Here is a 16,251-nt window from a genome sequence, read left to right as displayed (position 1 = left end):
ACAAGAACGAAGAAAGAAGACAAGAATGTGTAGGGACTGTGGAAAATATCTCTTTAGAGTTTATGCGGAATAGAATACTCGATGCTGTTGAAATATTCAAACCACAAATAAAATAAGTAATTTTTAAGCAAAAAATACAGCCAACTTCAGTGCTTATATAAAAACATAGTAGTATCGTTACCTTTTTCATGATCGCAGGATCGGAACTAAACCAAATTAGTATGGGACCACCCTTGAGATAGGATATTTGCGATAAAAAAGTGTATTATCGAAATTGATTCATGTGGTCCAAAGTGGCAGGCGAAGCTCTGTGTCTGCAAGGGGTGGAGATTGGGCTCCTATTAGAGATGGGCACGGGCCGGGCTTTTGGCAGGGGTCCGGCGGGCAGCGAGACCACTCTGCTACTCCCGGGCTCAAAGTTTTCACCATCAGCATGCATATTTCGTTAGAGCCAATAGCTTCGCGTTATCGATGGCTGCCTGTACTGCACCGCCGATAAGTTAAGGGGTGCATGTTTTAGCAGTTTGCTTTCATGATCACTCGTTGCTAAGCTTTATCCACTGAAGGATGTAATGCAAAGTACCGACTAAAATAGCTCGCGCATTCCTGCCGGTACGACAAGCCATGGCAGTCAAATGAAATATCAACTCTGTTGTCACGTCTCTTCGAATTGCAAATATTGAGTAAGAATTTATAGCTCGTCAATAAAAATATTGGTCTATGTAAATCAGTGTTTACCAGTAAACAAAAGTATTCCGTCTCTGAGTACTACTTGCAAAGCAGTCAACTGCCTAGTCTCCAGCGATATCCTTCTACCCGGGAACTCTAATCGCACTCAGTCTGCAGAGTTGTTGGCTGTCAGAATAGATTCTGATAGATTAATCTGAATTTCAACAGCCAAAGAGCAGCTTCTTTTATTGCCTTCAACTCAATTCGAGAGACTATCCGGGCTCAAACATATCGACGGTCTGTCTAAAGTTTTAGGGCCCGGTTTCTTATCGCAGTTTTTTCGGAATTTTTTTGTGTCTGCGTTCAGAAATGGGTACCAAGTGGATTGCTTTTATACCGATTTTTCCAAAGCTTCACATACCATTTTGATTCATAGATTAAGAAGCGTTGGTGATGATCTGAAATGGTGTCAAACAAGTTTGTTATTCCTCAATATTAAAAAATGCTTACGTATGACCTTTGCTTTAGCCGCTTTACTTTTCTGACCCTCATCCGACCTGTGCAGCTCGTTGTAAGCTAATAGGTTGAAATTCTATTGAGTGTAGAAAATGTGTCCATTTCCTTATGTTTATTTACAATATGATTCGGGCTTCATTAATTTTCCGGAATTATTTTAGTATGTATATCGGTTTCACTGTCCCTAGCAGCATATTTCGGATCGTCCTGCCGTTTAATTGAATCCGTGTATTCCTAAAGCAGTTCTACCTTTTTCAATTGCTAGTTTTATTCTAGTCTGTAAAAATTTTTTGTAATCATAGACTCAATAAACACCGAATTATTTATACTTTGGGCAAAGTGGTTATATCAAAAGCTTGGTGAGACAGCATGAAATGGACTCTGAGAGGGGTGTTTGGGACCCAAAAAAAAAACACACACACATTTATGTAATTTATTACCCATTGCAGGATATTAGCGTATTCTCTACAAGTGCTTATCAACCACTCAATAGGTGTTTGTATCTGTAGTAAATTTCGAAGCATCTAAATATTTTGTTATTGCAAATATGAATTCATCTTGTTCAAGTGACTTGCGTCCACTTGCAGGATGTATCTCTGAGCATGCAGCGAATTAAAGACACACTGAAGTCGCCTTCCAGTGTGGCCTATAAAGGCAATATCCGCATTGCCATCTTCCTTATTTTGCACCGTCGACTCTCCCAGAAGATATCGGAGCGAGCTTTATTCTACGTGGGAGTAAATCGACCTTCATGTTATTTCATCCTAAATATCCTAAAGCTCATTTATTCTACTTAAAATATAAATTGTAATCTTTTAACTTATATAAACAAAAATAACTTATTTTTAATTCAGAAATCCCGAATACAGCCCTAAAACCTAAACAAATCTAAAACCAATCAATGGCATAAGTAAAATAACTCTTTAGAATTTCATAATAAATTCGCACAATATTAACTCCCTGCACCGCTAATAAAATTAATTACCAAAATAATGCAACACCTAAATTAACATAATTTTTCGTTATCATGCCAAAGCAATAATCAATTCAAATTTTCACTTTAGTATCGAGTTTTACAGCTGCCTGCGCATAAAATTGCAATTTTATGGTATTTTCAGACACTGTGAAATTTACAAATGCAAATCAAAACGTAATAAATTTTTTTTTCATATGCAAAGATGTAAAAAAATGCAGAAAAGCGCATAAAAGAATGCATAGCAATAAAAGTAATTAAAATAAAAAATAAAATTTAAGAACAACCCGTCTAAAGTTAGGCCAACTACTTACGGCTGGCCGCAAATTTTTCTTATCAACAACGGCGAAGACTTCAAGCCATTAGCAGACACTTTGAAACCTTCTAAATTACTGCAACAACATCGTGCAGCGGAGTGGCGGTGGTCAGAGCCAGAGGGAGGGAAGACAATGCTGAAAGAAATGGGCATTGCATGCGTAGCAACAATTTTTGCGACAGTGTGGCGCAACTGCGTTGTGTCAACGACGACGAATAAAATAAATGAAGGAGATAATTTGTGAAAGGTCTAAGCATGTGTGAGATGGTACTTATCTTGAATTATGTCAGCTTACGAGTGGCTCAGCCAGCGGGTAAATGGACGCAAGTGGTCAAAGTGGCAAAAGTGTTTAAGTCAGCCCGTATGAGTGGATGAGAGGTGGTTACACACACACACATAGGTATATAGATAGACATATTTTGAGCGCTCAACTTGTCGGTAAAAATTTAACTGAACATTAAGCCTTTAGCACAGAGTAGGGAAGCATGAAAAGCCAAACAAACAAAAGACTTAAGTAGCGAACTTATTTAGCTGTGAAATGAAAATGAGCAATTTTTTGAGCTTTTTTTTGCATGCAATCATACAAATATTCAAGAAGCAGCTAATTTGCATGCCGCTTGCATGATAGTGCCAGCGAAAATTGCTAATTTTTGCGCAACTTATATTACTTAAATGCTCTTTATTCATTTTGCCGCCTTTGCTTAACCCCTTCGACTGGCGAATAATAGCCAATTCATGTTCATTGCGTGTTTATCGCTACTGAAATGCGTTACAGTTTTGCATTTGCAGCGCAAAATCACCAATTCTATGGCACATTTACACTTTACATTTAATGGCCCAGCGCGACATACAACGCGAAATAATGCAGCTGAACGTAAATGCGTAGCAACAACAACAAGTGCATGCCGAAACGCATGCGTGCGCCACACTCTTATCAATTTAATGTAAGGCGAAAACGGTTCTTATAACGAGTTAAGCATGCAAGCAGGCAGGCAGGCAGCCAGTGCATTTGCGTGCTATAATTTAGCAAAGTAATCGTTGAAATGGAGGTGCGAATGTAGGCTGGTATCGAAAGCTTGGAATATTTAAAGGGCCATAATTTGTTGAAATGAATATTTAAATTGACTCGTGCTTTTGATCTTATTTGGATTCAAGTTTTTAGTGCTTTTTGTAAGTTATCAATTCGAATAATGCAAAAAAAATTTATGAGCGTATTTATTAAAACTATGTAAATATTGCCACCCCTCCGCAGGCAATGGCAGTATGTAGCACTGTTCCTAGGTATTTAAGAGAAACACATATGTGCAGCAGAATATAGTTGTGTATTTGTTTATTTATCAATCAGTTCATGAGCCAATAATTTCGTACAGACTATTTAACAATCAAGCTTAAGCTGGAGCATCAAATTAAGACTATTCGGAAAAACTTCGAGGATTCGATAAATTTCTTGATAATTTTCGATAACTAAATTTTTTATTTCAATTCGTATCGAAAATTTCAATATATTTTCTTACCCCGTCAGTTACCCTTATTCTTATGTATCTCTAGTTGTTTTCATTTTCATCGATACTTCTTGAGATATAGGGCTTTGAAGTTGATCAAAAATTTCTACAATTTAGCTCAATAATCAATGAAAATTCCACACTATCGATGTTAGTGATTTGGTTTTTCTGCAGCTCTTTTTATTTACGAGATAGGGACACAAAGCGGGAATTTAATCAAAATATTGGGTTTGGTGACCCGTACTAACTCGCTGGTGGGAGTTAGAGTTACGCCGCAATGGACACTTTTGTAGAGCATTCAATTCTGAAGAAAATCCGCCATTGACTATAATTATACCATAAAATTCCGCTGAGCTGTAGGGTTTGGAAAAGAATCAAAGTTTACGTGTATTTTATTTGGGAAATCTGTGCACGCTTTGGGCGAGTACTTAATGTTAATATTGAGGGCTAAATTTTTCAGGGAGTTTTTTTTGGTGTTTTCCACAATATTTCGAGGTAGGAGTAAAAAAAAAACAATAGTCGCAAAAAAAGCACCCTAATGTACGTATATTATAAGTCCTCTTATTGTAAGCATTTGGCAAAAACCATCGAAAAGTTTGATGTTTTTGCTCCGCGCTACTATCTGTTCGATGTGCCTTGGAACTTGGATTTTTGTAAAGGCACATTGCTGATAAGGAACTACTCTATGTATCGATGTATTTGTTACGGTGCATCGAGGGGCATCGATGCGACTATACGATGCATCGTTTTTACATAAACATCGGAGTTTGCTCTCAAATCGACATCCCTGCTCTGCTATTCCCACTGAAGAAATCCAGTTGGTGACACAATCAACTCCTTCATTTTATGACGGTCTCTGATTGCAGTGACTGAAACAGCTTGTCACGGAGTAACTGTAGGATTTTTATTGAAATAGTTAAGCCAGTTTAAGCAACTAAGCATCTGAGCGTGCGTAACCAAATAGTCACACAAAATGGCAAGGAAATGGTCAAAGTAATGGCCTGCCATAGATACCATATGCATAAGTGTATGTATGTATGCTCGCTTCGCTTAACTATCTTCATCTTCATCTTCGCAAGTGCATGTGCGTGTTCCAACTGCAATTGATGGTGATTTTAAGTGACGTGAACATGTATTTGTCAGCTGCCTACTGCTCCATGATTATCTGTCGTTCAGCAGCGCAAGTGATGCACAGAATACATACATATCCATGTACATACATATGTATATAGGTAAATATCTGGCTAGCGAAAAAAAAGAAGATTATGGCGAACGGGTGCAGGAGAGTTCAACATGAACCGGATTAATTAGCAGCCTGAATATGAGCTGGGCATCAAATTGAGACATGGCTAAATGAACCTAAAGGCACTACAAGCAGCAGCGAGCTCAGCGATTTTCAGGTAGAGTGCACGCGAATAGTTCGCTGTTGTTTAAGGAGTTGGAGTTAATAGACGCAGCTAAGCCAGAGATTGGATGTCGTTGCGCGCGCTCATTATCGCTCGTTTAAAATGTTGACGATCAAAATAAACACTTTTCTTTTGTGAAATGTTGACAATGTCACGATCGTAAAATCAGTGAAGTTATTTTACCATCACTGTCAGCAATTAATTGGTTTATGGGCGCACAGCGATAAACTGCAACAATACACGTACACATGTGAACGGGGAATCATGTCAACTACTAGTTACTGATTGAGTTGTTTTATGTATGTTCAGTCGTGATGCTCATACATAGCTATTCCCGGATCAGTTTAATGCCTTAACAATCAGTGTTTAGTCAGGCCACCATTATAAAGTGTGTAAGTAGGAAAAATATTTGCTTACAAACCTTTTTTGACATGACAACTGCTCGATTACCACGAAAATACCGACAAGTTATTAATTATGAACCTGATTTTATGTCAATCATAAAATGTTGCACGATATCAATGAGTGTTGTTTGTGGCATGTGGCACGCGACAGTGTGGCGCTTGTACGCAATTTACCTTAGAAACAGTTGCCAAGCAACTTGAAAACGGCGCAGCAATCTTAAGGAATTTGAATAAGAAGACAAATAATTGAGGCTGAACATAAATTAACTGAAAATGTGACGTCTCAAAAATGCAGTGGTGTGCACTGGCTCAACAGAGGCAACAAGGAACTGCCCTACTGATTCACTCAGTGCTCTGATGGGAATACCCCCTATCCCAATTCGAATAAATGCCACCACGAGAATCCCAAACATCTCCGATTTAAAGCTTGTAGGGGTTCTGATTTAGTGTGCTTAATAGGTAGGAACCGGCCCTAGGCCTCATTTTATGGAACATAATATATGATGACGTCCACAGGCTGACTAGCGATAAAAGATTAGGAGTTCTCCAAACAGTCTGTAATGACGCTATAGGCAGAGCTAGAAATGTTTAGGTTTATGGAGGCAAAACTGGAGCTCGCCAGTGAGAAGACAAAAACTGGAAAACCAAAGATGAGAAGTCGATTATTTTTCTTTTTCCTTTCTAACCGGATAAGCTGGAAAATGCGAAGCTTTTCACTGGGAGCGAGTGAACTTAAGCAGGAAATTAGCGGGGGCACCTACTGTACGGAATTTGTCGGATACCATCAGGCAGGTATTGCAATTCACTTCCGAGTGAATTTCAACCAAAGTCACTTTGAATTCAAATTGAGAGGGGTTGAACCTGCCTGAATGTGAAAACCCCCAGACGGAAGTTGGTAAGCGAAATAGCGTTTAAATCCTATCTCGACAGACTATAAACAAACGAGCTTCCTTTGCTCGTGAATTAATATTTAGCGTTGGTACCATGGGTGTAGGGTTTTGCACAGTCTGCTTTCATTAGGCCACTTGAGGCTAATGTGGCAATCAGCATTAGCTTAGAGTTATAGCTGAAACACAAAGCCGACTAACGGCGAATTATATATGAATACAAACACAGCCAAAGCGAAATGCGAAGTTCGCACGGTGGCGTTTCGTGGCGATAGATTTATTTCTATCGCTCTGCTGGGGATAACAGCTGTACGCGCCAAAGGTGGCCGTATTTCTTTTTTGCTTTCAAAGTTTTTGATTAAACCTACATAAACACGAATTGTTTTTGTTCTTTGAAAAGTACAGTTGTGGATTCGTTTAAGTAGGCGAAATAGCTGGACGAACGGTGAACGAAAGCATCGCCTAATTCGACGAAGTTTGCCGTTCGCCGGTATTGTGTTTCAAGCATAAGCGTTCCATGCTTTATGTTGAAAGCACATTTTATTCCACTTCGACGTCTCAATTTTCGTTAAATGGGTTCTTTGAAAATTTGATTTTTTTGGAATACATTTCTTGAGTGATAATCCCTGAATTTCCTGCAAAATTGTTTTTACAACTAGTATTCAAAATTTTTTTTATTACGATTTTTATCTTCTGAAAAAAACTACTTTTTGCTCAAAAAAGATTTCTGAAGATTCTGGAAATGAAAATTACTAATTACTTTAGGCTGCCAATGAATGAATTACTGTTGAAAGAATTCCTCCTCACCATGCATTGTTCAACGCCACTGCAGGTACAACTCTCATGTACACAGCAACTTCAAGACCCCCTATAGCGCTCTCGCACAAAGCAACGGCAACAACTATAGTGCGAGCGAATGTGTCCAAAGTGTGGTGACGCGATTTATGAAAAAAAATATTCAAAGTATAATAGTATTACATTCTTATACATACTTACATTAGGATGCATCACCAATGAAAGTGCCACGGCATTATACAATTTATTATATTTTCAGACAAAATATTTTGAAAAAAATTTTAAGATTTACGTGGCCTTAACCGATTTGAAAATACATTTCTCCATTGGTACATTTTTGTAAACATCTGAAGTGATTTTCTATAAAAAAATTTTGTAAACTAATTTTATTTATAAAAGCGCGATTCTTAATATCTTTCCAACATATTTTTGCGGAAGTCTTAAAATACATAAAATTTTATAGTTCACATGGAAAAATACTACCAATTTTTTTTCGTATGGAGAGTGTTGCACACTAATACGTTTATATATTTACATACATATGAACGAGTATGTATTGGTATAAAAATCGTTGATGAATGAAAATTTCAATAAACGCTGAAGCAAATGTGCCATAAACGGCTGCAACAACACCAGCAACATTTATGTATATGTAATTCAAAAAAGCTTAAGGCACGCATTAAACATACGTATGTATGTGTGTAGGTACATGCAACAATTCGACTATCATCTCGCTTGCAAACAGCAGGTAATCAAAATAGGGAGCGAGACAGTTGGAGGCTGGCGTCTACTCTTTTCGTCCGACTGACAGTCTGGCCGCCACCGTTGACACGGCTGCGTCGCGGACCGTAGCTACACTCAGCTGTCAGGTACATCGTTAAAGCTTTTGACATGCAGCAACAGTGCATCAGCAAACTTGACATGTTGCAGCCACACAGTTTGAGCCTAATTATAGACGCGCGCACATCCGCATTCGCAAGCAGGCACACCAAGCCAAGTCGCCAAATCAAAAACGAAGATACTTAGTACTCGTAGTGTAGAGCAAAGTGAAATTTGATGCTGTCGAAATTTTTTAAATGCTTATCACTAACACCAAACTACGCCGCACTAAGGATATATTGCATGTATCCACAAACAAATTCAGCATTTAAAATTAGTTAGTGGATTTTGTATACCTACCCAAAAAAACTGAAGCCTCTTTTGCGTGCGCGTGCGTTGTTGCCTTCTTGGCGCTATTGCGTGCTACGGGTATATGTTGCATGTTGCCAACCATGTATTTTATATTTGTTGTTGTAAGATTGTGAACTGGTAGCAGCATCTCGTTTTAAGTAAACAAATTTCGTGTATCTTACGGAATTCGGTCCATTGCTGTCAAGTTGTTATTACGCCGAATGTCAGTATTGTAAATATAAATAAATACAGATCTGAATTGCATTTGCGTGACTGAGATTTGTTGATGGATGCTTTGAGATGAAGTTAATTGGACGTGAGTCGGGAATATTAATTTAAATTTTCAATTTCAATAGCCTGCAGGCCATTCAAACTCTGTCAACATCAAAAAAACACCCATACACTTAGCATTCAGTATGATTTTACTTAGTTTTTATTGGAAGAGTTTTATCTCTCCGCACAGGACGAGCGGTCGTTTGTTATTTTACGTGACCTCTATGCCATTCCCAGTGATTTCTTTCCAGTAGGTAAATAGTGAAGGTGGATTTACACAGAATACTAGCAATTTTGGGAATTTGTATGTTGTTACAACAACAACAACAGAGTAGGGTTGAGTACATTTTTGGTTGGGCGATTATCAGGTCACTGAAACTAACTTCGACATCCATTTTCCCGAAAGAAGGGACTGGGAGTTTAATCTTGTTCTCAACGCTGACGAAATACCCATTTTTACGGCCGGGTCCGAAATGGAAATCGAAACAGGATCTGGCGTCAACCTTCAGCAATAATTTTTGAGAAAGCCCTGAAGACTTCCAGATAACTGCAGTATTTTCTGAGCTATATGCAATCGACATGCCGGCAAAGCTGGTGAGCAACAAAAGAGCGACCTAGCTCCATCTAAACTCACCTTCGTTGTTGACAGCCAAGCTGCTCTCAAAACCTTAGGGTCGGCAACGATTAACTCAATATGCATCAAGGAATACCGAAGATTCCTACAAGCTCTACGGCAGCACATAATCAATCTTTACTGGGTCGCGGGACATAGTGGTGTTCCTGGAAATTAGGAAGCGAACGAATGTGCTAGAAATGGATCTGAATCAGGGCAGCCACCAAGAGTGGGTGTAATAATCTCCACACCTGCATGGGAAAGCGCTCGCTCTGGCCACGACTCACAGTGGGACGTCCCCCTATAAGCTGCGGCCAGAAGTAGTGACCGTACTAGAAATTCACTGAAATTTTGTAAAATGCCCCCATTCGTGAAATCTGCCCCCAGGCCTACCAAAATGATATCGTCCGATTCAGCTGGAACAAAAATGTTTCAAACAAGTAAGAGCTTCTCTGCATTATGGCCTCGAACCGACATATATCGTCGATATTTTTGCAAAACCACCCATCGACCAGTTGCAAAACCGCCTACATCGCTATTGTAACCCTGAACTGCAGACATCGAGATTTATGCATCAGAATCGTAAAATCGTTATTAAAACAACAGATTTGTAAAATAATAGCTAGAGAAGATACCGCCTATCAAGGCAATGCCTTCAAAGAGTAAACCGTTTCTTCGCGCTCCTGTAAAATTTGAGTGCCGCAAGATAGGCGTTTTTGGCCGATTGGTCGATGGGCGGTTTTGCAAAAGCATCGACGATATACATCATTCATTTGAATCAGTATTAAAAGCTCTATTGGCTCCAACATTCGGGGTTTGATAGGCGAGTTTGCCCTGAACCGTTTTTCCATATTTTTGGCCAATGTGCGTTTTTATCCGAAACCTAAAAGTCTCGGTAACGAGTATCGAGAGTATTGGATACTTTTTAAATCGATACCGAATATCGATCAATACTTAAAAGTATTGACTCAGCACATTACTAATAGAAAGGCAGGTAGTCCAATATTCTAAAGCTCTACCTCTCTTTTTTATTCCTCCAATTTTGTTGCACAGTGTGATTCTTACTTTAAAAAAACCCACTTTAACACATCATCCAATTACTCGGACCATCCTTTTATGACACTTCCACCTTAGAATTTTGCCAAATCAACCTCCTTAATAAAAACAAAAAACAACATGCAACTATAACAAAAACGCGAAAATCAACCACAACGGATATTGCAAATCTACTGCACTTCTCTAGTGCGCATCAGAATTCATCGATCAGTCGCTGTTAATTAATTACACCAATTAAAAACCTCCCTAAGAAATATAAAAAAACATACTTTGAATTGTCTGCCTCTGATGTAAGACCCGAACTTCGAACAGCTACTACCGAAAAGTGCGCTCAGCGAGCGTTGCATCCACTGTCACAAGCATACATACATACATACATAGTTAGCGGCCAATCTGACCAGTAGTCCACTTCTACCCGTACAAAGTTGCGTGTTAGCTACAGTTTAGACGTAATTTATTAACAATTTTCGACACAAACTTACAAGCAGCTAAATTCCGAATGTTCGAATGACCACTTAGCCAGCAGCCAGAAATTCCTAATGTCCACCATTGTGTATTGGTATTGTCTGTGTGTATTGCTGTTGTTGTTATATGCAGCAGTAGCTACAGACGCTATGTGCAAACTGGCATGGTGATGGCTAATAGCCAAAGGCTGTCTGTCGCCCGATGCTGTTGGTTGTCGGTTGCTTGGCTGCTGACCGTTTTTGTCCGGTGGCAATTAACGTACATGTACCGGAGAAAAATACGAGCAACTACCATTTACTTCATTACCTGTAGCAACAATTTCAATCATGCGAGCGGTGCAAAAGGTGGCAGCTGAGCAAATAAGGTGGGCGGGGGGAGGTGGATGTACTGCTGGTTACTGTGCAGTACATTATGTTGCTGCTGTTGGCTGCGTGCAACTAGCTGATTAACACGTAAGTGGGGTTCGTGAGAAACCTTTATTGACATTGGTCTCCGCACAACGACAACGACAGGATTGAGCAAGATTAAGTATGCAAAATGGAAATGTCATTGTAATTTGTGGTTTGTAGCTTTACGTGCAGCATTGGTCTGTTGCACACTATGATTTTTGTCGGTGGTTGCAAAGGGCACGTTAAAATAGAGCCTGACTAGGATAAGCTCATTTCCCCAAGAGCGTAAGAGCACGGAAGTTATAATGAGAAGGCATTTTAAGTTGTAAGTTTAAGTAAGTTTTGTTAGACGAACAAAAGGTCCCTTTTCCTTTTTATAAAGAAACTATAATTGAGAGAAAATCCAATGAAAAGAGGATCTACACACGTACTTGCATAGATATCACGAACGGCGAAGGCTCAAAAATTGTCTTACAATGGTAAATTGGGCTTAGAAGAAAGTCACTTTTGAGAAATTCCTTTTGCTACAGTGGTCTGGTTGCCAAGTATCGGAGTATCTTCTTCTTTTCCGGTATGTGGCTATACTATCGCTTTTCGGTTTAGGCTAAGGTCACAACCATTTTTCTGTGACCACTTTCCTCTGGAATTTCCCATCAAAGTTTTAATCCTTTTCATTAGACCCCATTGCACTTAACACCCAGCAGACTCTTGTTAGTAGCTGAGCCACCTACTCAGCACGTTCGGGAGACATATCAGTGAGTTAAGATACCGACATTGGCAAAGCACTGAACGCCAGTCATGGGTGATCCATCAAAACCTACTTTTTGGATACATTGATAAGAATGGCATCGCCATTAGCTTCAAAAAAAAAGCTAAATCTACTCAAGGAAACGCGCGTAACGTAGGCACAACTTCGTTCTGAATTTTAGCTGTGTGAAATTGACCACTGACATCCCAGCATCGTGAAGAAGGAAAACAGCAATCTCTGTGTGAATGCGCTGGCCTTGTGAGTATCTGATATAAAACAATCGAGAGACACATATGTATTACCAGAACTTGCGGAGCTATTAGGACCTGAAATCTAGCATTTTCATAGATAAAATTGAAAATGACGGCAAAATGCGCTCATTGTATATGAGGTGGCTACTTGGAAGACTTGTAACGGACAAACCAACCATGTAATAGAATCCGACTTTATCCCGATGAGATGTGAGAAAAGCTTTCGGTCAAAGTGGTCGCAGTATGAGCACATTTACTCCTACCTCCAAAAGCTCGTCTGACCTTTTAGGTCAGGGATATGCCCTAGGAGGAAGTAATCTCATCTATTCGGAACATAGCCACATAGCCGATATTGTAACAGCTACATATCTCGGGTAAACATCTGCTAACATTGATCGGCCTAATTCAAACATCTCTCAAGAAACTATCCCTATGCTGCAGAAGGCGAGGACTGGGAGTAAAGGAAGACTCCATATATATAGGACTCCTACTGGACAGGAAACTAAATTGAGGGCCTAAAATTGCAAAGCTGTGGTAGCACTAAATTCCTGCTGCAGGTCAATAGGAAAAAGATGGGGGATGGAACCCAAAATAATACACAGAATATACACATTGGTAGTAGGGCCAATTCTCTATCACATCATTATATCTGGGGTATGGGGAAATACTCTTGGGAAAGAGGTAAGCTTTAAAGATATGAATAAAGTCCAAGGAAACATTCATAAGAGGTGCGATCAGAACTAAGTGTCTAAGGCACTATATGCCCTGCTGAATTTTCTGCCGGCAGCCATACATACCAAACAGGTCACAAATGGTGCAGCAATTCGAATGAACATTATAAATAAGTGGTCAAATACTATTTACGGTCATGGTGGGGTACAAACGAAGTTTTCGGGGCTTACCGGATTGGCGGACTATACACTTCCGATCCCTGCTACCAGTATAGCGTTTACGATACTCCTACCTTCAAGCGAAAAGTGGAAACGAAGGAGTGGCGAGTCTATACATGTATACATAGAGGCTGAGAGCTCGAGGCTAGTGTTGGGGAAGGTGTATACTTCGAAGATCTGGAAATCTACCTTAGCTTTCGTCTTCCGGACCACTGTAGCGTCTTTCAGGCGAAATTGATTGCAATCGACAGGCCCACAAAACAGGTGAAGTGTGATAGGTTAGCCCAAGTTGATATTTATATCTTAACTTAGAGCCAGGCGGCAATTATATAAATCATTCACGAAGCAGTCGACAAACTCAATGATAACTATGAAATGCCGCGCATCTTTTAACGAGATCATTTCGTTCAAATGTGATGTGGTCACCGGGACAATGCGATGAATTGGCACCAGTTGGCACCAAATTATCAATTAAGGATGTAAACTATGATATAGTAGGAATACCATTACAAACTTACAAGCTACTTGTTTCCGAGGAGCTTACTAAAGTAGCGAACGAGAGTCGGCATGACGAGATCACCTGCAAAATTGCCAGGCAATTGTGGCCGGCACTGACTGAGCCTAAATGAGCATAATATCAGTTTGTTGGTCTACGTAACCGCAACGACCCAGATTAACATCTCGCCAAGGACTGTCACTCCAGCGTGATGGTAAAACAACAACAACTACGAATAAATGAATTCTGTAGAATTTGTCAAGATACAAAACGGGAGGAAGCGATTCTTCGACTGATGTACCAGTGCCCTACTCTACACAGACGAAGACTCTCCATTTTATGTAAACAATTCTTCCTGTGAAGTGCAAAATGGTTTCAGGTGGGATTGGAAGTTGATGACCCCATAAGCGGCATCGCAAAGGGTTCTGAGCTTAAGTGAGTATAAAATTGTATCTGAAGATCAGCGGGCGGAATAGATCTACTAATAACACATATCTATCTATCTATTAGTTGGGACTAGTCGGAAATTAATAATCATCTTATAGAATCACTGTACCTGACAGTGCCTTGTTGGACTTTTTTATATTCCCACGGCTCAAATTACCACTTCGCTTGGTATATAAAAGACTTACTTTAAAAACAATTAAATAAATATTCGAAAGAGAAAAAAGGCGTAACACCGAGGCACTTTCGCTTGATATTCTAACCTGTTAAAAAATTATGCAAATGTATGTATATCGTCACCACTTACGCGCTTTTCCCATGTGGAAGAGTAATGCGTGGAACTTTAAAATAAATCCTTAAATTCAAGCCACTCAATCTCGAAGCTAAGCCAAATTCATAAGTTACACACAGTGCACAGCTCTAGCGGCGGCCACTTCGTACAACACAAAACCAATAAATCCTTAAGCTAACTAGATGTACATACATATATACATACATATATGTACATATATTCGCTCAATATTCCCATAAGTCCCACCAAAAGCCAACAGAATACCGAAACGAAGGCAGACAACATTAAGTGCCAGTACATGCAAATTTAGCCATAATCGCAAGCAAATGCCGCACAACCAACCAACCAACCAACATTCATTTTGGTGTACATTAGTGAATACTCACTCGCCCATAGCCCCACGCAAAATTCAGCGCACGAACAAGCGTCTTAAATCTTCAACTTGTAAAAAGTGACTATCGCGGTTGCTTCGTTTGTTTGTTTTTGAGCCATTTTCGCCTTTCCGGCTATTTGCGCATGCGCAACGACAAAGAAGAAAGAAGCCGCCTTCCATTAACTTAGCCGCTGCGCTCACTTATCAATTCCGTCCGTCCGAGACGATGGCATTTTCAACGCCAAATACATACAGATGAACGAACAAATTTGCTTTAGACGATCGAATTGCAATGTCCACTAACGTAGGAACGCTCTTCCGCTTAATCTCCACTTGCTCCTCGCCGCAAATTGTTGTGTGTATTTGCTGAATTTTGTTGCCCTTTTTTTCTGCAGCAAAAGTATCTTTTGTAGTTTTTCGTGCGCCGATTTTTCCAATTGACTTCATTCTGAAAGGCGCTGAAAGTGTGCACGCTGGTAGCTGATCGCGCAGGATCGCGCCAGGCTTTAAGATCTGCTCAATGCCGCATTAGCAATTGCAACAATAAAAAAAAAATAACACCGACTTTAACCACAGCCAGAACGAAAACGACACCAACACCTTGCCACCGCGCGCCCTCCTCGCACTTCTTGCACGCGATTAAACTCCACACCGGGCCCGTTATCGGCAACAGTCGTGCCAACTTTATTTGCGCATGCGCCGACGGCTGCCAACTGACGTTGATCCCTTTAAATGGACTTTGTTTGAATTAATCGAAGTGATATTTCGCTTGTCCTGAATTCAATTTACTGGCGCATTCGCCCGGCGTCTACAAAGCGGCCACGAACGTTTCGGACACGTCCCGGGCCGTATGGCCTGGCAACGGAAAGACTTGGCCGCTGCCGTCAGTTTTTCGAAGTTAGCCATGCCGAAGTGCACAATCTTCACCATTTTCGCTTGGGTGCACATATCGCTGGGGGATTGCTTGATCCTGCCGATAGACTGTGAGCGTCAAAGCACTTTCAACCTTACTGTGCATGAAGTTTATACTTATTTCATCTTGATCCAGCGAGTAGTTGTGTTTTTGTTGTTGTTGTTGTTCTTGTTGTTGTTGCATGCCCGGCGGTTACTAAATGTCTGTTGTTCAATTTAGCAGCACAAAAAATCAATTGAGAAAATATAAATATTCCCCAAATGAGCTTTTTGATGCAGAATGACATGAGTTGTGGAGTAAATAAATACTTCAATGCAGCGCATGTGCGTGAAATTATGCGAAGAGATACGTTGATAGTTTGCGTGGATGTTCTGAATGGTAAAAATTGATTTCAATGAGAAATTACTTGA

At 39.9% G+C, this 16,251-nt stretch overlaps 1 protein-coding gene across 1 annotated transcript in view; it reads left to right on the top strand.

Annotated features, from left to right (window-relative positions):
- Window positions 1–16,125: 16,125 nt before the first annotated feature.
- Window positions 16,126–16,251, top strand: part of LOC118734475 (pancreatic triacylglycerol lipase-like) — a 15,218-nt gene continuing 15,092 nt past the window's right edge. The window contains exon 1 of the mRNA XM_036464193.1: window positions 16,126–16,219. Within this exon, the coding sequence (XP_036320086.1) occupies window positions 16,126–16,219 (94 nt within the window). The remainder of the gene's footprint in view (window positions 16,220–16,251) is intronic.

This window comes from Rhagoletis pomonella, unplaced genomic scaffold, assembly GCF_013731165.1.
Source record: "Rhagoletis pomonella isolate Grant_MI unplaced genomic scaffold, Rhpom_1.0 Rhpom_scaffold_00002, whole genome shotgun sequence".
Taxonomy (NCBI): Eukaryota; Metazoa; Arthropoda; class Insecta; order Diptera; family Tephritidae; genus Rhagoletis; species Rhagoletis pomonella.
This window is presented reverse-complemented; position numbering and strand designations above follow the sequence as displayed.